This window comes from Bos mutus, chromosome 17 (assembly GCF_027580195.1).
Source record: "Bos mutus isolate GX-2022 chromosome 17, NWIPB_WYAK_1.1, whole genome shotgun sequence".
In the NCBI taxonomy this organism is placed as follows: domain Eukaryota; kingdom Metazoa; phylum Chordata; class Mammalia; order Artiodactyla; family Bovidae; genus Bos; species Bos mutus.
The window spans coordinates 25,824,404-25,845,845 of record NC_091633.1 but is presented as its reverse complement, the minus strand read 5'-3'; the positions used below and the strand labels follow the sequence as shown (position 1 = coordinate 25,845,845).

At 44.4% G+C, this 21,442-nt stretch overlaps 1 protein-coding gene across 1 annotated transcript in view; it reads right to left on the bottom strand.

Annotated features, from left to right (window-relative positions):
- PIWIL1 (piwi like RNA-mediated gene silencing 1) overlaps window positions 1-4,510 on the bottom strand; it is a 33,101-nt gene extending 28,591 nt beyond the window's left edge. The window contains exons 1-2 of the mRNA XM_005889573.3: window positions 4,433-4,510; window positions 3,300-3,411 (exon numbers count right to left, since the gene is read on the bottom strand). Of these exons, the coding sequence (XP_005889635.1) occupies window positions 3,300-3,411; window positions 4,433-4,510 (190 nt within the window). The remainder of the gene's footprint in view (window positions 1-3,299; window positions 3,412-4,432) is intronic.
- Between the last annotated feature and the right edge of the window lie 16,932 nt (window positions 4,511-21,442).

Below are 21,442 nucleotides of genomic sequence, written 5' to 3'. Positions count from 1 at the left end.
GAAACTGGAGCCTATTACACAGTGAAGTAAGTCAGAAAGAAAAACACCAATACAGTATATTAACACATATATATGGAATTTAGAAAGATGTTAACAACAACCCTATATGCAAGACAGTGAAAGAGACAGATGTAAAGAACAGATTTTTGGACTCTGTGGGAGAAGGTGAGGGTGGGATGATTTGAGAGAATAGCATTGAAACATGTATACTACCATATGTGAAAAAGATGACCAGTCCATGTTCAATGCATGAAACAGGGCACTCAAAGTTGGTGCACCAGGACAACCCAGAGAGATGGGATGTGGAAGGATGTGGGAAGGGGTTTTGGACGGGGGGACACATGGACACCTGTGGCTGATTCACCTCAATGTATGGTAAAAACCACAATATTGTAATTAGCCTCTAATTAAATAAATAAAAAAATTTTAAAGGGATACAACTGGAAACTTTGTTCCCCTTCCATGCATCTTCCAGAATGATTTATTAAAAACACAAATCAGGACATGCTATTGTTCTATTTAAGAGTCCTCCCATGTCACCATATCCCACTTTACAGAGTGAAAACTCAAGGTCTTAATGTCTCTGCTGCTGCTGCTGCTAAGTCGCTTCAGTCACGTCCAACTCTGTGCAACTACAGAGATGTCAGCCCACCAGGCTCCCACGACCCTGGGATTCTCCAGGCAAGAACACTGGAGTGGGTTGCCATTTCCTTCTCCAGTGCATTAAAGTGAAAAGTGAAAGTGAAGTCACTCAGTCGTGTCTGACTCTTTGAGATCCCATGGACTGCAGCCTACCAGGCTCCTCCACCCATTAGGTTTTCCAGGCAAGAGTACTGGAGTGGGTTGCCATTGCCTTCTCCACTTAATGCCTCATTAGTGATAAATCTGTTAAGGCTGTCATTTTAATTTCTAAAACACAGTGGATACCTGAACGCTTACTGTGAGAAGCACTTCTGAGATGTAATACTTACAAGAGCAGGGAAAGACGGTAAAACAGGGCTTTGCATTACCCTGAGTATCACTGAGTCCTCACAATGGCCCTTATCTTTAAAAACATATACCTTTATATAGGTAGGGGACTGAGTTTCATAGAATTCAATTTAAATTCATGAGTCATTGTTTAAAAAAAATGTATTAGTGAAGATCAATACAGAGCATGTTTAGGGAAAATATAATAAAGCAAGTGACCTGGAGATGTTTTTTGGAGTCACTGGTTTCAGCACTTGATTCCCACTCTGGATTTAGTCTTGTCATTTTTGGCCTCTGAAGATTTTCCAACTATCTTGCCAGATCAGATAATTTCAAAAGGTATTTTAAAAATATAGCACATTAAAGGTATTTAGTTGGAGGATATATATCCTGGTATAATGCTGGATACAGAATTCTTACTTGGCTTATATATTTGAAACTCATGCAACCTTATGTTTCTATTATCAGAAACATTTATAACTTAATGTGACATATTTATTCTAATAGAACGGATTATATCTCCCTGTTCACTTTTTGGATTAAATGGGTAATTTTTTAAAAAAAGATTGAGGAACGTGATTCAATCAGTTCAGTTCAGTCGCTCAGTCGCGTCTGACTCTTTGCGACCCCATGAACTGCAGCACGCCAGGCCTCCCTGTCCATCACCAACTCCCAGAGTCCACCCAAACCCATGTCCACCGAGTCAGAGATTCCCATGAATGAATTGTAATCAAGGACCTTAAAAATTAAAACATCATGTAGCCCACTGGGGCTTCCCCAATGGCTCAGCGATAAAGAATCCGCCTGCAATGCAGGAAACTCAGGAAAAGCAGGTTCAATCCCTGAAACAGCAACCCACTCTAGTATTCTTGCCTGAAAAATCCTGTCGACAGAAGAGCCTGTGGGCTATAGTCCATGGGGTCAAAAAGAGTCAGACACGACTTAGCAACTGGCCAACAATAACACATATTTACTAAAAATACAAAGCTGTTTTACAACTTGTTTTCATTTCAGTCAAGTTTTTAGATTTTTGAAAATGGCTAAATGGTACTCCATTGTTATTAAAGTACAACAGGTTTTACCCTTACAGAACAGGTTTTTCCAGTTTTGGGGTCTTGAATATAGTTAACAGTCTTACTTACATGATTGTACTTATTCAGTGTCTGGATAAATTACCACGAATATAACTGCTACTAAAGTGTAATGCTGCTACACATTACAAACGCCATCCAAAAGTTAGTACAATCCTACATGGAACGCAAGTTCCAATTTTAAAACTGCCAAAACTGGAAAAAAATAAAATGGAGAATAACCAGATTAAAAAATGCTCCAGTTCAATTTAAACTTAATGGTAAGGCTTAGCATTTTCACTGCCCTTTGCACTTCTCAATGATTTGCCCTTTCCTTTGTCCACTTTCCCATCACAGATTCATAAGACTGCTCCGTGTATCAGAAAGATGAGCTGTTTTCTAATTTCAGTTAAGTTTCCAAGTTGTCTCTTGAGTCTGACAGTATCTGTCACAGTTCAATTCATACCACTTCAAGTTCATCTTAGATTTATCCATGTTTTCTAAATTTCATGGGTTTCATCTGTGATGACTAAATATTTGGTCATAGTGGTGCAAGGCATAAAGCAAGGAACCAGCTTTGTTCTCAAGTTTTCCATTTGCTTCAACACTTTCATTGCCCATTTCCCATGCCAATCCCAGGGTTTTAAAAGCCACTGTTACTACACTAATTCTCTACGTATATATATGAGTTTGTTTAATTCTCTACGTATATATATGAGTTTGTTTAATTCTCTACGTATATATATGTTTGTTTTTTTCCAATTCTAAAACCAAACTTATTAACTATTAGAATCTTATACCAAGCATCCAAAAAAATTAGCTTTTGGAACAATGCAGGGAAAAAGCACAATTTTTGGAATCAGAACCGGCGTTCTGACTCTACTGGCTGCCAGAGGATGAACCAATACCACACACGTGAAAATATATTTTATAAGTCAAAGTTACAAACGCTAAAGTTGGTACAGCTTTGATAAAACCACTAAAGAAGCCAAGAGAATGTTCTAAATTAATACCTAATAAGCACATTTATAATTAGTTTAGAATTTACCTGCTTTGTAAAAGCTCGTGTGGGGCTCTAGAATTTGCTCTTTTTTGTTGCCAAGAAAAGAAATCCTGAGGCACTGCAATCCATGGCAGGCTGCACAGCCTGAGGGAGATGCTGGGACTCCTTTTTCTTTAAACAGGATTTTGGTAACTGCTCCCCATCTATTGCTACAAGCGCACAGACACACGCAGGAAGCCCTTTCCCTCTCCCTTCACCTTGTGACTTCGCTGTTGCTCCCACTGTTCCTCTCTGTCGTCCGCGGCCAACTAATTCCCCCTCTGCTGGCGGCTGCTGAGGTCGAGGCTGAATGTAACCAGGCTGCTGACTCTGCAGTTATATGCAAATAAAGAACAGCATTCTTTTTGTGTCAAGAGGTCACAGACATCAGAGGAAATAACTAGTCAAACAAATCTAAGGCATTCAACCAAAACTGATCTAAATTAGTAATCAAATATCTTACTCTTACGAAGAAATTTCTTCAAGAAGGGTTACCAAGTGAAGTTAAGAACCAGCTTCCAATACCCTCAGGACATAGAACACAATTTTCCTTGTACAGTTCCTACCTCCTTCACAGGACACAGTTTTTAAATTTAATTTGACAGCCTAAGCTGATGAAGGCTTCAGTTCAGTTCAGTTGCTCAGTCATGTCCAGCTCTTTGCGACCCCATGAATTGCAGCACGCCAGGCCTCCCTGTCCATCACCAACTCTCGGAGTTCACTCAGACTCACGTCCATCAAGTCAGTGATGCCATCCAGCCATCTCATCCTCTGTCGTCCCCTTCCCCTCCTGCCCCCAATCCCTCCCAGCATCAGACCCTTTTCCAATGGGTCAACTCTTTGCATAAGGTGGCCAAAGTACTGGAGTTTCAGCTTCAGAATCATTCCTTCCAAAGAAATCCCAGGGCTGATCTCCTTCAGAATGGACTGGTTGGATCTCCTTGCAGTCCAAGGGACTCTCAAGAGTCTTCTTCAACACCACAGTTCAAAAGCATCAATTCTTTCTGCGCTCAGCTTTCTTCACAGTCCAACTCTCACGTGCATACATGACCACTGGAAAAACCATAGCCTTGACTAGAGGGACCTTTGTTGGCAAAGTAATGTCTCTGCTTTTCAATATGCTATCTAGATTGGTCATAACTTTCCTTCCAAGGAGTAAGCGTCTTTTAATTTCATGGCTGCAGTCACCATCTGCAGTGATTTTGGAGCCCAAAAAAATAAAGTCTGCCACTGTTTCCACTGTTTCCCCATCTATTTCCCATGAAGTGATGGGACCAGATGCCATGATCTTCGTTTGCCAGTTTGTTTCTCAAGGACTCTCCCTGCAGTTAGAAAAGAGTGACATACTCACCGCAGAGGCGCCCACATGCTGCACCATCTCCTGACCACGCGCCCTTCCTCTTGCTCTCGCTCTGGCTCTCCCAGTCATTTTCCTTTTTCTTAAGAGGAAATAATCATGAAGACAATACTCAATGTTTGCAATTGTATTTGAGTGTTTCTACAATGCTATCTTTAAACTGATTTGGTTAAGATTCTAAAATAAGCTCCTGGGTAATCACAGAGTTTCCTAGCCTGTGAAGGCACTATCCAATATTGCCTCTTAAGGCAGTATCCCCACCTTCAGCAAAACCTAAGTGCTCCTGTGCTAGGTGACAGCACTGAAATAGAAGACTTATTTTCATGTAGTATGTCATCTTTCAATTGAATTAATTATAAAAAGTCTTAAGATATTGGTGAATAGTTCTTTCACACCTAGATATGTAATCTATGAAAGAGGGCTCTTATGGTAAGCTTTATGCCAGGCCCTTTAAGTAATTCTTATACATACACTACTGTATCTTCCTGGATCATTCCACAGTTGCATGTAGCTTAATCTTTTTTTTAACCACATCATTTACGCCCCATAATTTCATTCTTGATGAGTGGCATCCACTCTGTCTCTAAGGAAACAGTCATTCATCTCCAAACTACTCTTTTACTGCTCCTACCACACATGATCAACAATTCCCCACATTTTTTCAACAGCACCCTGTAAATGAGTACCTAATGTAAGCTAGGATCTATCAGGCATCAAATATATTACCATGTATAAAAGGTTCTCTACCAACTCACCCCCAACTATAGAGTAGAAAGCAGTATCATCAAGTTATTATCAGAGCCAGACTGGCTCTTCTTCACATAACCTGTGAAGCAAATCACATAACCTACGACTCGCGTCTGTATTTGTAAAATAGTCAATAACAACCTATACCGCACAGGTCAACTGAGAACAACTCAATGCGAACACACAGAGAGCACAAAGTGCCTGGCATACCATGAGCATTCAACACATGTGAGCCCTTGTGGAAACGGCAGAAAAAAATCATAACCACAAATATTTAAGTTTAACAAGGAACAAAGAATGTTCTTACAAAGAGGAAAGCAGGAACTAATTTACATACTGAAGAGGTCTGTCTGCGACAAAACTAATATTTAAACTGAGATGCAGGAGGACTAGGAATTGGAAGGTTAGGTGGGACCACTTGGAGAAAGCAATAGCACCCCACTCCAGTACTCTTGCCTGGAAAATCCCCTGGACAGAGGAGCCTCAAAGGCTGCAGTCCATGGAGTCGCTGAGGGTTGGACACCACTGAGTGACTTCACTTTCACTTTTCACTTTCATGCATTGGAGAAGGAAATGGCAACCCACTCCAGTGTTCTTGCCTGGAGAATCCCAGGGATGGGGGAGCCTGGTGGGCTGCCGTCTATGGGGTCGCACAGAGTCGGACACGACTGAAGCGACTTAGCAGCAGCAGTGGGACCACTCTTCAGACAAGAGTGAACAGCTCGTGACTATGTGTTGAGAGCTTGGCTAGTCTGCAGGACTAAAAGACGTCCATTGTGACTGAAGGGTAATGAGCTTGGATTTGACACTCAATTCACAGAGAGACTACCTAAGGTTCTAAAGAGGGGCAGATTATAAGACTAATTACAATTAAATCATTCCGCTTTAAGTCAGGATAAGCCTTTTCTGAGTTTTCTCAGCTTCTAAACATTTTTGTTCCATGGCAATTTTCCTAGGAAGACAAATATAATGACACTACACTTTTAAAGACCTCTTTATCAAACACTAAAGGACTAAAAATACATTAGCTCACATGCCTGTAAAAACTTTAATGATCTAATCAGCAATTTCCAAAGCAGGTTACACAATATAATCTGCTGAGAAACCAGCATATTAGAACAAATTTTAAATGTCATTATAAAGTATTCTGAATTTACCATATGTATATTATGACAATTGTTATACATACATAACTTGGGCCTTCCAGGTGGCTCAGGGGTGAAGAATTTGCCTGCCAATGCAGGAGCCCCAGGAGACGTGGGTTTGATCCCTGGGTCAGGAAAATTCCCTAGAGGAGGAAATGGCAACCCACTTCAGTATTCTAGCCAGGATAATCCCGGCAGAAGAACCTGGTGGGCTACTGTCCATGGGGTTGCAGAATCTGACATGATTGAGCAGCTAAGCATGCACACATACATACATAACTCACGCACGGAGCACACAGGGATATATGCCCAAGTCTCTTACTGATGGTCAACTGAATCAAATCTGGAGATCTCTGCTTTATACTCCAGCAAACACTACTTTCCTCCATGCACCAGCTATGATAAATTCCTTGATGCACTCTGTCCCAGGGCACACACATCCTTTGCTAAAGCACCACACTCTCCTCTCTGAAATGGAAGAATTCAGCTTATCCTTTAAGGATCAGCCCAAAGGCCATCTCTTCCACCTTCCTGTACCAAGTTGTTTGCATGTGTATTAATTACAGCAACCACATCTCATGGGTAAGCAGTTCCTCCTCCCTCTCACACACACATTTCAAGAGCTCCTCTAGACAGGGCTGCTAATCAGTCTAGTCCTTTGCACCTAAGCCCAAAGCATGGCAACCTAGCAGTGTCTATGTGCATATGTTGTAAAAACCTAGTAATAAGCTGAACTGCCACCCCAATAAGGGATTTTTTTTAAAAATTACTGCAGTAGTTCTCAGAGCGTGCTCCTGGACTGGCAACACCTAGCACCCGATTGAAATGCAAATTGGAATGGGGGTCCCACTCCCAGTCCCCAGAGAGAAACCCTGTTCACTGCAGGTGGTTCTGATGATCGCTGAGCCCGAGGGCCCTGGAGCACGATACCCACAGCGTCCAAGCCAGACCGCGCGGGTCGACCCCATACCCAGGTCCACTGCATACGGGCTGGACTCAGCTGTGTCCTCCCCACTTCAACATCCCTCTGGCTGGACCACAAGCCACTCCTATCACCTGGAGGTGAGAAACCGAGCTGGTGCTCAAAGGCACCACACCAGCTACAGAGGACATCCAGGTCAAGTGGACATCCACCCCAGGGGCAAAGACACTAGTGTCCACCCCAAACATGCAGCCGAATCCTCTGCGCGTCCTAAGGCTGCCCTGCGCGGTCCCCAGTCCTTCTCCCGATCCCGCTCGCTTCTCCGGCCCCACCCGCGCCCACTGACGGCAGAGGACACCTCAATACAGGACTCAGCACAGGCTAAAGGACCGCGGTGGAGGATGCCCCGCCGCAGGCACGCAGGCTGGAGCCCGAGGGTGACAACCGTGCGGCGCTGGTGTGCAGCTACGTGCTCCCAACCTCCGCAAACTAGCGGACGGCCGGGTCACACTAACAGTTACCGCGGCGCAGCCAACGGTTTTCTCACACCAGATTCCTCCGCGCCGGGACTTGGGACTTTGAGCCAGGATGCCGGCCCAAACGGACCCCTGTGCCTCTTGACCCCTCAGAGCCGCTGGGTTTGCTCTTACTTCGATGTCCACTCTGGGCGATTGAAGGGCCTGGGGGCCAGTGGAAATGGGAAGGATCCTCTTTTTTCAGGGCGGATGGACACTGACCTCAAGGAGTAAACTGCTCTGCACGTGGTAACCGAGCTAACGGCATGGCAGGCAGCAGCCCGTGCTAGGTACTGATTGGCTGCTGGGGAATGGCAGTTTCGTCAGGGCCAGACAGCCCCGCCCAGACCCCGCCCACACCTTGCCTGAGTTGTACCTGGAACACCTGTGATGAGCAGTTGGCAAGGATTGCAGTGGTCTTGATTTGTTCCTGCTCGTGGAGCCGGGCTGTGCACTCAACATGCCATTGAGAAACTGAAATTGTAACCAGGTGTGTTTTGAGCTCCCTGCTGTTAAAAAAAGAAGGAATTTACTCTTGGATTGGTCTCTTAAAATAAGCTATTTCATTTATCAGATAAACAAATGAGATTTGAATTTTGCCTCCAAAGAGATAAAACTGCATTCTCGAGCTGGAACGCCAGGTGGCTGGCTGTGTACCTACACATGTAACTTTCCAGATCAACAACTTTGGTGCTGAGTGCATGCGTGTTCCCATGGAGGAGAGTGGTTCTCAAACTTGTTCTGCATCAGGGTCACCTGAAGGGCTGGTTAAAACTACAGATCACACTGCTCCCACCACTAGAGCTTCCGGATCTGTAGGTTCATTGGTAGGACCCACTAATTTACATGTCTGATAAATTGCAGAACATGTTCATATAACTGGTCCAATGTCTGCATTGATAGCAGAGGCAGTGAGCTCCATGCCCTCAATATAAGTTCATTTCCTCACTGGACAAAACCAAAACAGTTAAAACTACATATTGTAAAATAGAATGGAATTATTTGTCAGGCTGGGAAGTGAGACGGATGGTGACCATGTGACTAGTTAAGTCCAGTAACAATTCAGTAACTTCCTTATAGTTGGGTGTAGGGGGACTTGAGAGTCCCTTGGACAGCAAGATCAAACCAGTCCATCTTTAAGGAAATCAACCCTGAATATTCAGTGGAAGGACTGATGCTGAAGCTCCAATATTTGGCCACCTGATTTGAAGAGCCGATTCATTGGAAAAGACCCTAGAAAGATTGAGGGGAGGAGGAGAAGGAGGCAACAGAGGATTAGCTGGTTGGATGGCATCACTGACTCAATGGATATGAGTTTGACCAAACTCTGGGAGATAGTGAAGGATAGGGAAGCCTGGCATGTTGCAGTCCATGGGGTCACAAAGAGTTGGACATGACTTAATGACTGAACAAAAACAAAGAGGAGTGCTTCTAGGGACTGGCTTTAATGGGACGTTTATACAACAAACATTTTCTCATTCCTTCTTAAGAGTGTATACTTCGGTCAGAGTCGGGATGGGGGTTGGAGAGGGCTGCAGTCTCCCCAGGCCACCTCCCCAGGTCCACAGCCCCACAGCTTCATCTGTCAGCTGAAAGGAACAGGCTAGATTTCAATGTTTCTCATGGTAGCTTAATTGTAAACATTCACTGGGGGGCAGTGGTGGTGGTTCTGAAAACATACATTCCCAGGTAATCTTGACTCTGTAGAGTCAAGAGCCTAGGAGTCTTGCTTCCTGGGTTGGAAGCAAGGAATTTTCTTTCAACAAGTGACACAAGGTGATTCTTATGCTCAGAGGAGTTTGAAAAATTTGAAACAAGATCTGTGATCTTGACATCTCCCACAGTTAAAGAATTCATGAGAAAGGCACTTGAAGTGAGAAGTAGTTTGGGGAAAAATAGCCTTTAAAGGTTTTCATTTTTATTTTTTTATGGCTCAATTTGGAATACAGTATGAACTTGAACTTTCCTCAGTTCAGTTCAATCGCTCAGTTGTGTCCAACTCTTTGCAACCCCATGAACACCAGGCAGCATGCCAGGCCTCCATGTCCATTACCAACTCCTGGAGTCCACCCAAACCCATGTCCATTGAGTCAGTGATGCCATCCAATCATCTCATCCTCTGTGGTCCCCTTCTCCTTTCCTGCTGTTGCTGCTGCTAAGTCGCTTCAGTCGTGTCCGACTCTGTGCGACCCCATAGACGGCAGCCCACCAGGCTCCCCCGTCTCTGGGATTCTCCAGGCAAGAACACTGGAGTGGGTTGCCATTTCCTTCTCCAATGCATGAAAGTGAAAAGTGAAAGTGAAGTCGCTCAGTGATGTCCAACTCTTAGCGACCCCATGGACTGCAGCCTATCAGACTCCTCCATCCATGGGATTTTCCAGGCAAGAGTACTCCTTTCCTAGGAAAGACTTAAAATGTTAGTAGAAAGCTGTTCTGTGAAGTTTTGCCAGCAGATGGAGCAGTAGAATAAGAAATCTATCTTCAGAGCATCAGCTCAAGGTAGGGTAGAAAAATATCACAAACTAACATTAGAGGGTATAAGTCTATATACCTGGTATGCCTTGGAAATTTTTTTTTTAAATAGTTTTTAAACTATTCTTATTTATTTATATTTATTTGGCTGCATTGGGTCATAGTTGCAGCACACGGGACATTGTTGTGGTGCAGGGACTCTGGTTGTGTCGAATGGATTCAAGAGGGTGCCCACTTCAGTATTTGCAGCTCGTGGGCTTCATTGCTCCACAGCATGTGGAATCTTTGTTCCCTGATCAGGGATTGAACTCACGTTCCCTGCATTGGAAGGTGGTTTTTTTTTTAACCACTGCGCCACCAGGGAAGTCCCTCGTTGAAAGTTCTGAAGATACAGTGCTTGCTTGAAATATCACCGAGCATCTTGGCATGTGCAATGTAATTGGTTTCTAAAAAAGTTGTGATACAGTGGGATGGGGGCAAAGCCCGTCTTTCTTCTGATGTCTCAAACATCACATCTCACAAATCTTACCTAAAATTTGGAAAGAAAAGCTACTAAGAGAGAGGTCAGGGAAACATTGTTTTAACTTCCTGTGTTGACCACAGGATCAGGGCCCCAGTGGCATCAGTTTTGGGGAGCGATGATATATGTGCCTGACTCCGGAAACTGGAAACCAAGTGGATGTACATTCTCATTCCAGGAACTGGGTCAAGGAGGGGCAAACCAACACTGAAAGTGAATAGAGTGGGGAAAGTGATCGGAGTGTTGGAGGGAGGGTGGTTTGGGAGATGCCTCAGGGAAATTATGCTGTTAAAGCCTTGAATGGAGTTTGCAGGGAACCATGGGCAAAACACGGACAGGGTCTGGGCAGGGAATTGCAGTTGGGCCAGCAGGAGTGATGGGACACGTAGAGGAGTGACAGGTGATAACAGTGAAGGGACAGACCAGGCTCTAGACGTTAAGTGACAATAAAAACCAAACATCCTCACTGCTCAATGCACCCTGCTAGCTGCTATGAATGCAATATACTCTGTCTTCTTATTGCTGATACTAAGCCCAGGCCAGCTGGACTGCCGAAGTGGGCCGATCACCAAATAGGAAGAGAAGCTTCGGCAAACAGGAGCGTAAACACCATACCTGAAAAGGTCAGTGACTTCTGGGTCCCAGGCTGTCCTTACCAAGAGAAACGAGGTCCCAGATTCACTGGGGTTGCTTGTTTTGTCTCACTGAAAGGAAACACACATAACATAAAGTTAACCATTGCACAGAAAAGAATTGAGTGGCATTTTGTACATTCACAGTGCTGGGAAACCGCCGCCTCTATCTGGTTCTGGAACATGTTCATCACCCCCAAATTAAGTCCCGTTCCTATTAAGCAATTACTCCCCATTCCTCCCCTCCATCTTCCCAACCCCTGACGGGCACAAATCTACTTTCTGTCTCAATTCATTTAGTTAGTTCATCCCACATAAATGGAATCATATGTGGTCCTTTGTGTCTGGCTTCTTTCACTCAGCACCGTGTTTTCAAGGTTCGTCCACGCCGTAGCACGTGTCAGAGCTTACTTCCTTTTAATGGCTGAATAGTATTCTGTGGTACCGACAGACCACCTTTTTTTAAATCCGTTCATCCACCAAAGGATGGGTCTAATGTTTTTACAGAGAAACGGGAACCTTTGTGGATTTCTGTTCAGTCCATGGCCATTGAGTTCATGACAGTTGCTCTGAAGAGCTTTCCAGTGGAAGGAAACACAATGGAGAAAAAAAAAAACTCAAGTTAGTTTAGGTACAAAACTAACCTAAAACTAGTTTAGGTAACATGGTCTTAGTAGGTGGTGGTAGGAGCTGCTGGCTGGAAAGGAAAGCTGCCCAATCATCGAGAGTTTGGAATCCCTCGTGGAGGAGTTTTGATCATACTCTGTAACCCATCAGCTTCTGAAAATTTTAAAGCTGGAAACCAAATAATCAGAGCAGATTTTGACCTAGTTCCTTTCATTCCAGGATTATAAAACCTCTTTAAAATCTTAATCCAGTTTTGTAGGTAAAGCGATGGATGAAGCCTTTGAAAAAGAAAAAAAAAGAAAATGCAGAGTAAGTTACCATGTATTCCTTAGCTGTAATTTCCTAAATCAGTTATCTCATGCTTCATATTTACCTTGGTTTTCTATTTCTGTTTTCCTACAGAGCTATCCAGCTTCTCCCCATCTCCTTAAATACTGATCTAACCAGAGGTGCAGAATGGAAAGGTGGATGTGTGTCCCAAGATACACACGAGACACACACAGACACACACACACACTGAATACCTGGGAATGTTTGTTGAAAGGGAAGGGCAATGGGTAAGGATCGAGTTTATTTAAACATAACTTTGAAAAAATATTTATTCATCCATGTTGGGTCTTAGTTGCAACATGCAGGCTCTTTTTAAAAAATTAATTTATTTTAATTGGAGGCTAATTACTTTTCACTATTTTAGTGGTTTTTTGCCATACATTGACAAGAATCAGCTATGCGTGTACATATGTCCCCCATCCTGAAGCCCCCCTCCCACCTCCCTCCCCATCCCATCCCTCAGGGTTGTCCCAGTACACCGACTTTGAGTGCCCTGTTTCATGCGTCAAACTTGGACTACTCATCTATTTCACATATGGTAACATACATGTTTCGATGCTTTTCTCTCAAATTATCCCACCCTCACCTTCTCCCACAGAGTCCAACAGTCTGTCCTTTATATCTGTGTCTCTTTTGCTGTCTCGCATATATGCATTAATATACTGTATTAATGTTTTTCTTTCTGACTTACTTCGTTCTGTATAATAGGCTCCAGTTTCATCCACCTCATTAGAACTGATTGAAGTCATTGCAGTGTACGGACTCTCTAGTTGTGGCACTCGGGCTTCAGTAGCTGCAGCGCATGGGCTTGGTTGCTCCGAGGCATGTGGGATCTTAACTCTCCAACCTGGGATTGAACCTGCGTCACCTGCATTGCAAGGTGAATTCTTAACCGCTGGACCACCAGGGAAGTCCCCTAAGTACATACTTTTCATTGAGCTCCAAATATCACTGTCTGGCCACAGGCAGGATGTATGAGGGCGAGGGAAAGAGAGCACTGACTTGGGTCTACAAAACTGGTCCATTTCTGTTCTAAGGAGTGGCCGTGGTCACCACTTGTGCTCTCCAGAGTTTTCTCTAGAAAAGGAGGCCTTGATCTGGACCAGCACTTCTCACAGTGCCGTCAATGGCCCCGCAGCAGCAGCCCCACCTGTGAGTTTGTACAAAATGCACATTTTCAGGCCCTTCACAGACCCGCTAAACCCCAGATCTCTTGGGGCAGTGCACAGGGTTCTGCATTAATACTCTGTCCATGTGATTCTGGTGCCACTTAAGGCTGGGAAGTGTTGGTGCTGAAACTGTCCCCTTGGTGGTCTCATCTTTGCTTTCAGTTCCTCTGAATTGTTAAAAAAAAAAAAATAGCTTTGAACTCCAGCAAGTTTTTCAGTCAGAATCAGTACCAGTAGCCTCCAACCCACAGGGTGCCCCCCTCCACCTCTGCAGTCAATGGCACCCCTGCCATACTGGTCTTGGGGTCGCACACATGCCAAGCTCAGTCCTGCTTGAGGCTCTAACCTGGCTCTTCCCTCTATGAGGGCACCTGCCTCCAGGTTTCTTCTCCCATCCAGGTCTTGTTTACATGTCCCATCCTCAGAAGGCCCTTTCCTGAGCTCCTGTCCACAGGATTCCCCTCCCCACATGGTCACTCTCCAGACCAGCCCATCATCTGCTACCACAGGGCCATTGCACATCCTATTTCTCAATTTGGAAGCTTCTTCCACTAAACTATCACTGCTTTCCATACAAATATAGCCTCCTCCCAGGGCCATTTCCCTGGGAGTCCTTCTAAAAGAGCCCTCTCCCCACCTCCTATCACTCACTCAATCCTTGCCCTGGTTTATAGGTCCTAGCGCTCCGTAACAAATTATCACAGACTTGGTAGCTTAAACCCACAGAAATTTATTGGTTCACAATTCTGGAGGGCTTAAGTCTGAAATCAAGGTCAGAAGGGGCATGCTCTCTGAAGATGCATGGGGGAAAATCCATCTTTGCCTCTGCCAGCCTCTGGTGGCTCCAGGTGTTCCCTGGCTTCTGGCTGCATTGCTTCAATCTCTGCCTCCATCTTCATTTAACTTCCTTGGGTCTCTCCCTGTGTCCTCTTCTCTCGTTATGAGGACACAGGTCACTGGATTTAGAGCTCACCCTAAATTCAGGATGATTTAATCTAGAGGTGCTTAATGAATTAATTAGAGATCTTATTTGCAAATAAAGTCACAATCTGAGGTTCCTGGTGGCCATGCATTTTTAGGGCACAGTATTCTACTTCAGTGGCACCCCACTCCAGTATTCTTGCCTGGAAAATCTCATGGACGGAGGAGCCTGGTAGGCTGCAGTCCATGGGGTCACGAAGAGTCGGACACGACTGAGCAACGTCACTTTCACTTTTCACTTTCATGCATTGGAGAAGGAAATGGCAACCCACTCCAGTGTTCTTGCCTGGAGAATCCCAGGGACGGGGGAGCCTTGTGGGCTGCCATCTATGGGGTTGCACAGAATCGAACACGACTGAAGTGACTTAGCAGGATTCTACTTCCTATGGGCCTTTCCAGGTGGCGCTAGTGGGAAAAAGTCTGCCTGCCAGTGCAGGAGATGTAAGAGACACCAGTTTGATCCCTGGGTTGGGAAGATCCCCTTGAAGAGGGCAGAGCAACCCAGTGCACTATTCTTGTCTGGAGAATCCCATGGACAGAGGAGCCTGGTGGGCTACTGTCCATAGGGTCCCACAGAGTCGGACACGACTGAAGTAACTTAGCACGCACGCACACATTTTACACCTGACACCCATTCTATCAGTTATCAAGGTCGTTTCTGTTACCTGGCATTACAAGTTTATTTATTATCATCCAGCCTGATAGAATATAATCTCCATGAGGTCAGGGAATGTGTTGCATCCACATGTGAAAAAGGCGAAAGTATTAGTTGCTTAATCATGTCTGACTCTTTGCAACCCCATGGACTGTAGCCCACCAGTCTCCTCTGTTCATGGGATTCTCCGGGCAAGAATATTGGAGTGAGTTGCCACTTCCTTCTCCAGGGGATCTTCCTGACCCAGGGATAGAACTTGGGTATCTTACATTACAGGCAGATGGTTTACCATCTGAGCCACCAGGGAAGTCCAACACCCACATGGGTATTCCCACTTTACACAATGGTGCTTAGCCCTCAACAAGCTTTGTAAGAAACTTTGTTGACTAAATAACAAATTAATGGATTCAGTCTACAGTCCCTCCCTTTGCTCCAACTTTTGCCAGCCCCTGGGGCAATCACTTCTCCCCCATTACCTCCATGTCTCCAGCTTCTCTACTCTGTGGTCCTTCTACCAGCAGCAGGGATTTCAGCTGGGCACCATTTCTGCCCATCACACACCTCCTCCTCTTGGTTAACTGCACCTGCCTCACCTCTCCAGGCCATCTTGAATCTTCGCAGTTTCCACCAATGCCCTGTGTAGTCCTTACCCCACTGGCCTTTCTGCTGCCCCTAGGAAGGTGAGGTTATTGCCATGAATGTCTGTGGGCCACACTTCCACCAGCTTCATTCAGCTGAACCCCTTCAGCTGTGCTCTGTACCCCTCTTCTCGCTTCCTCAAAGATTTCTCTCTATCACAAGTCCTTGCTTTTATCCTCTGCTCTCCTCTCTACCAGGGCTTTCTCCTTGGCATGTGGCGTGTCCACAGTGTCTAGTCTTCCTCATCTTAAAAAGCAAAGCAAAACAAAAGAAACCACGATCACTGCTCTTTCGTCTTTCCCCTTCCAAGTGCATCTCTTTGAAAGAACGGGTTACTGTTCCTTTTTACCCCCTCACCTCCCATCCACTCCTTACCTTCCCACAGTGGGATTTTAATTCTCTAAAACAGTGGTCCCCAAGCGCTGACCATGAACCAGTACTGGTCTGTGGCCTCTTAGGAGCTGGGTTGGACAGCAGGAGGTAAGCATGGGCAAGTGAGTGAAGCTTCATCTATGCTTACAGCTTCTCCCCATCACTCCCGTCACCATAGTATCACAATATATTAATAATAATAGATGGGCTAAAGCGCACAATAAATGTAATGGCCTGGAATCATCCAGAAACCATCCCACCTACCAGCAACATGCCAGTCCATGGAAATATCATCTTCCACAAAACCATTTCCAGGTGCCAAAAAGTTTAGCAATGGCTGCTCTAAGAGACCTCCATGAGCCTAGAACCTTCCTTGTCTCCAAATCCAGTGGACACCTGTTAGACCTACCTGTCTTCTCGGTACCTATTTAGAGTGATGCTGATTCCGTCCATCCCAACAACATCCCATCTTGCTTCCTGTGATCTGGGTTTTCTTCCTCTATGCTGGTTGGTCCTTCTACATATGATTTATGAGAGTTTCTTCTGCCCATCTCCTAAAGGTCAATGGATCAAGGTTCTCAAAGTGTGGTCTCCAGGTCAGCAGCATAAGCTTTGCTGGAAAGCCATTGGAAATACAACTTCTTGGATCTCACTCTAGATCCAATGAATCAGGAACTCTGGGAGTGGGGCTAGAAATTTATGTTTAACCATACGGCCAGTTGATTCAAATTCACCAGATGGTGTAAGAAACATTGTACTCACCACTGGGCTAAGATGTTAAGCTTACCACCTTCCTCCGTCTTTTGGGGTACCATGATATTAAATGGTCTTTTCAGCTGAAAGGGCCTTAAGTCTCTGTTGAGTTTACGTTTGGCTCCCAAGCTTTGTATTGGTAGCTTCTTGTAGCAGTACTCTCCCTAACGAATCCTGTCTTCAGTTGCTTTGGCAATGGTCTTGTAAGCAGGATGTACAGGACAGCTGTAGGAGGTAAGGAAAGAGCTTCTACTCATAATTAGTTTCTTTTTTAAATAAGAGAAATTAGCCTTTCATAATATTAAAGATGTAGATGACACTGGGCGCCTTCTGGGGTGTCTGTGTCTATACGTGAGACACCCATGTACAGAGGGGAAGGGACGTCCTACCTCCCACCTGTCGTCAGACTTGTGACGGGCTGCAGCTTGCACGTGGCCCCGCGCACAGTGATGCACGTGACAAGATCTAACTCTCTCCGAACCAAACCTCATGAAATGCAAAAGCAGCTTGAAAAGATTATAGAAACTATGGGTGGGAGAGAAAAAAAAAACAACGAAAAATGCAAACATAAGCAAACAACAAGAGTGTTGTAGAGCTCACATCTCTATTCATGGTGCAAGCACTTTGCAGTCCTAAATGCTGAATTGTTTAGATCTGACAGTCACATTGCTCTCCTAAAAATATTATTATTATTATTAATTATTTCAGGGATAAAAAGCTTTTAGTAGATAAAAACTTCATGTTTAAAATGAAAGATCTTCGTTTTGGAGTAGACTGCACCCAAATTTTTATTTTGAATTTTCATTTTGTAGTGTGTTTTATCATGTGCATAATACAGTGGTGTATGGTAAATCCTGGGCTTCCCTGGTAGCTCAGCTGAGAAAGAATCCATGTGCAATGCAGGAAACCCCGGTTCGATTCCTGGGTCGGTATGATCCCCTGGAGAAGGGATAGGCTACCCACTCTAGTATTCCTGGGCTTCCCTGGTGGCTCAGATGGTAAAGAATCTGCCTGCAATGTGGGAGACCTGGGTTCACTCCCTAAGTTGGAAAGATTCCCGGGAAGAGGGCATGCAACCCACTCCAGTATTCTTGCCTGGAGAATCCCCATGGACAGAGGAGCCTGGCAGGCTACAGTCCACGAGGTCGCAAAGAGTTGGACATGACTGAACGACTAAGCACAGCACAGTTCAGTTCAGTCCAGTCACTCAGTCATGTCTGACTCTTTGCGACCCTGTGGACTGCAGCATGCTAGGCTTCCCTGACCATCACCAGCTCCTGGAGTTTACTTAAACTCATGTCCATTGAGTCGGTGATGCCACCCAACCATCTCATCCTCTGTTGTCCCCTTCTCCTTCTGCCCTCAATTTTTCCCAGCATCAGGGTCTTTTTTAATGAGTCAGTTCTTCCCATCAGGTGGCCGAAGTATTGGAGTTTCAGCTTCAGCATCAGTCCTTCCAATGAATATTCAGAACTGATTTCCTTTAGGATGGACTGGTTGGATCTCCTTGCAGTCCAAGGGACTCTCAAGAGTCTTCTTCAACACCACATTTCAAAAGCATCAATTCTTTGACACTCAGCTTTCTTTATAATCCAACTCTCACGTTCATACATGACCACTGGAAAAACCATAGCCTTGACTAGATGGATCGTTGTTGGCAAAGTAATATCTTTGCTTCTCACTATGCTGTCTAGGTTGGTCATAACATTTCTTCCAAGGAGTAAACATCTTTTAATTTCATGGCTGCAGTCACCATCTGCAGTGATTTTGGAGCCCAGAAAAATAAAGTTTTCACTGTTTCCCCATCTATTTGCCATGAAGTGTTGGGACCAGATGCCATGATCTTAGTTTTCCAAATGTTGAGTTTTAAGCCAACTTTGTCACTCTCCTCTTTCACTTTCATCAAGAGGTTCTTTAGTTTTTCTTCACTTTCTGCCATAAGGGTGGTGTCATCTGCGTATCTGAGGTCATTCATATTTCTCCCAGCAATATTTATTCCAGCTTGTGCTTCATCCAGTCCAGTGTTTCTCATGATGTACTCTGCATATAATGCATAATGTACTCTGCAGTTTTCATTCCAATCCCAAAGAAAGGCAATGCCAAAGAATGCTCAAACTACCGCACACTTGCACTCATCTCACACGCTAGTAAAGTAATGCTCAAAATTCTCCAAGCCAAGTTTCAATAGTACGTGAACTGTGAACTTCCAGACGTTCAAGCTGGTTTTAGAAAAGGCAAATAAAACAGAGATCAAATTGCCAACATCTGTTGGATCATGGAAAAAGCAAGAGAGTTCCAGAAAAACATCTATTTCTGCTTTATTGACTATGCCAAAGCCTTTGACTGTGTGGATCACAATAAACTGTGGAAAATTCTGAAAGAGATGGGAATACCAGACCACCTGACCTGCCTCTTGAGAAACCTGTATGCAGGTCAGGAAGCAACAGTTAGAACTGGACATGGAACAACAGACTGGTTCCAAATAGGAAAAGGAGTACGTCAAGGCTGTATATTGTCACCCTGCTTATTCAACTTCTATGCAGAGTACATCATGAGACACGCTGGGCTGGAGGAAGCACAAGCTGGAATCAAGATTGCCGGGAGAAATATCAATAACCTCAGATATGCAGATGGCATCACCCTTATGGCAGAAAGTGAAGAAGAACTAAAAGCCTATTGAGGAGAGTGAAAAAGTTGGCTTAAAGCTCAACATTCAGAAAGCTAAGATCATGGCATCTGGTCCCATCATTTCATGGCAAATAGATGGGGAAACAGTGAAAACAGTGGCTGACTTTATTTTTCTGAGCTCCAAAATCACTGCAGATGGTGATTGCAGCCATGAAATTAAAATATGCTTACTCCTTGTAAGGAAAGTTATGACCCATCTAGATAGCATATTCAAAAGCAGAAACACTACTTTGCCAACAAAGGTCTGTCTAGTTAAGGCTATGGTTTTTCCAGTGGTCATGTATGGACATGAGAGTTGGACTATAAAGAAAGCTGAGCACCGAAAAATTGATGCTTTTGAACTATGTGGTGTTGGAGAAGCCTCTTGAGAGTCCCTTGGACTGCAAGGAGATCCAACCAGTCCATCCTAAAGGAGATCAGTCCTGGGTGTTCATTGGAAGGACTGATGCTGAAGCTGAAACTCCAATACTTTGGCCACCTGATGCAAAGAGCTGATTCATTTGAAAAGACCCTGATTCTGGGAAAGATTGAGGGCAGGAGAAGGGGACAACAGAGGATGAGATGGTTGGATGGCATCACTGACTCGATGGACATGGGTTTGGGTGGACTCCGGGAGTTGGTGATGGACAGGGAGGCCTGGCGTGCTGCGGTCCATGGGGTCTCAAAGAGTCAGACACGACTGAGTGACTGAACAGAACTGAACTGAATATCATGAAAAAGGCACAGCACAGCACATGGTAAATACAGTAATTCCCCTATACGTGAACTTTGAAGTTTTGAGCTTTCAGAGATGCTCACGTGCATTCACAGGTCCAATCACTTAAGTTAGTTCATGTGTCTGGCATACGTTTTCACATGTGTGCATCTATAAGTGGTTATGCTTTTGTGTACTTTACTGTACATGTTCCATATAGAGTACAGTAGTGCAGTATCTTTATTTCAAGCCCAGGATATGAGTGAGTGAAATTGCAGCTTACCCTCCATCTCCTGTCCTGACGATCCTTCAACTCTACCATCTCCCACTTCCTCTCCCTCCTCCAGTCAGTAACTCTTCTTACTTGTTCACTGGATGCCAGCCTCTGTATGCCAGCTGTTCTACTGTACTAATGTACTTTTCAAGGTCCTGTACAATGAGACTAAAAATGTTCTGTTTATTTTTTGTATTTGTTTTTATGTATTATTTGTGTGAAAAGTATTATAGACCTATTACAGTACAGTATTATATAGCCAATTGTGTTAGTTGGATACCTAGGCTAAATTTGTTGGACTTACAAATTAGATTTATGGATGTGCTCTTGGAACAGAACTCGTTCATATGTAGGAGACTTACTGTATGTATAATGGTATATTATAAATAAATACACAAGTATTGAAAATACATGTTCCAAATTTTGCTGTTACGGGTGCATGATCAAAATTGCTTGGAGGCTACTGGGAGGTAAGTTGAGGTCCATGTCTGCAACCTGGAGTGCCTGCCCTCTGCTGCTTGTCCAGCTCTTTCTCTCCCTACTTGTCTCCCACAAGCCAACTCTGAGTTACTGCAGCAATCAACTTCAAAACAGCTCTGAGGCAGCCCTCCGAGTTTTCTTTCCCTAATTTTTCTCCCTGTGCATTAGCACCCTCCTTTCAAAACCCTTCCTCTCTGTGGTGTATCGAGGATTACACTCACTACCATCAGTGAAGTGCATGGATGTTAGTTTCCTTCATTATTTTGAAAGCTCACGGAGGACAGAATCCCCATGTCATTCAGCTTCACATCACACAGTTCTCATGTGAGTAGGAACTCAGAAAATGTTTCTTTAATAAATAAGCCAGCTGACAATGTTCAGCTTATCAT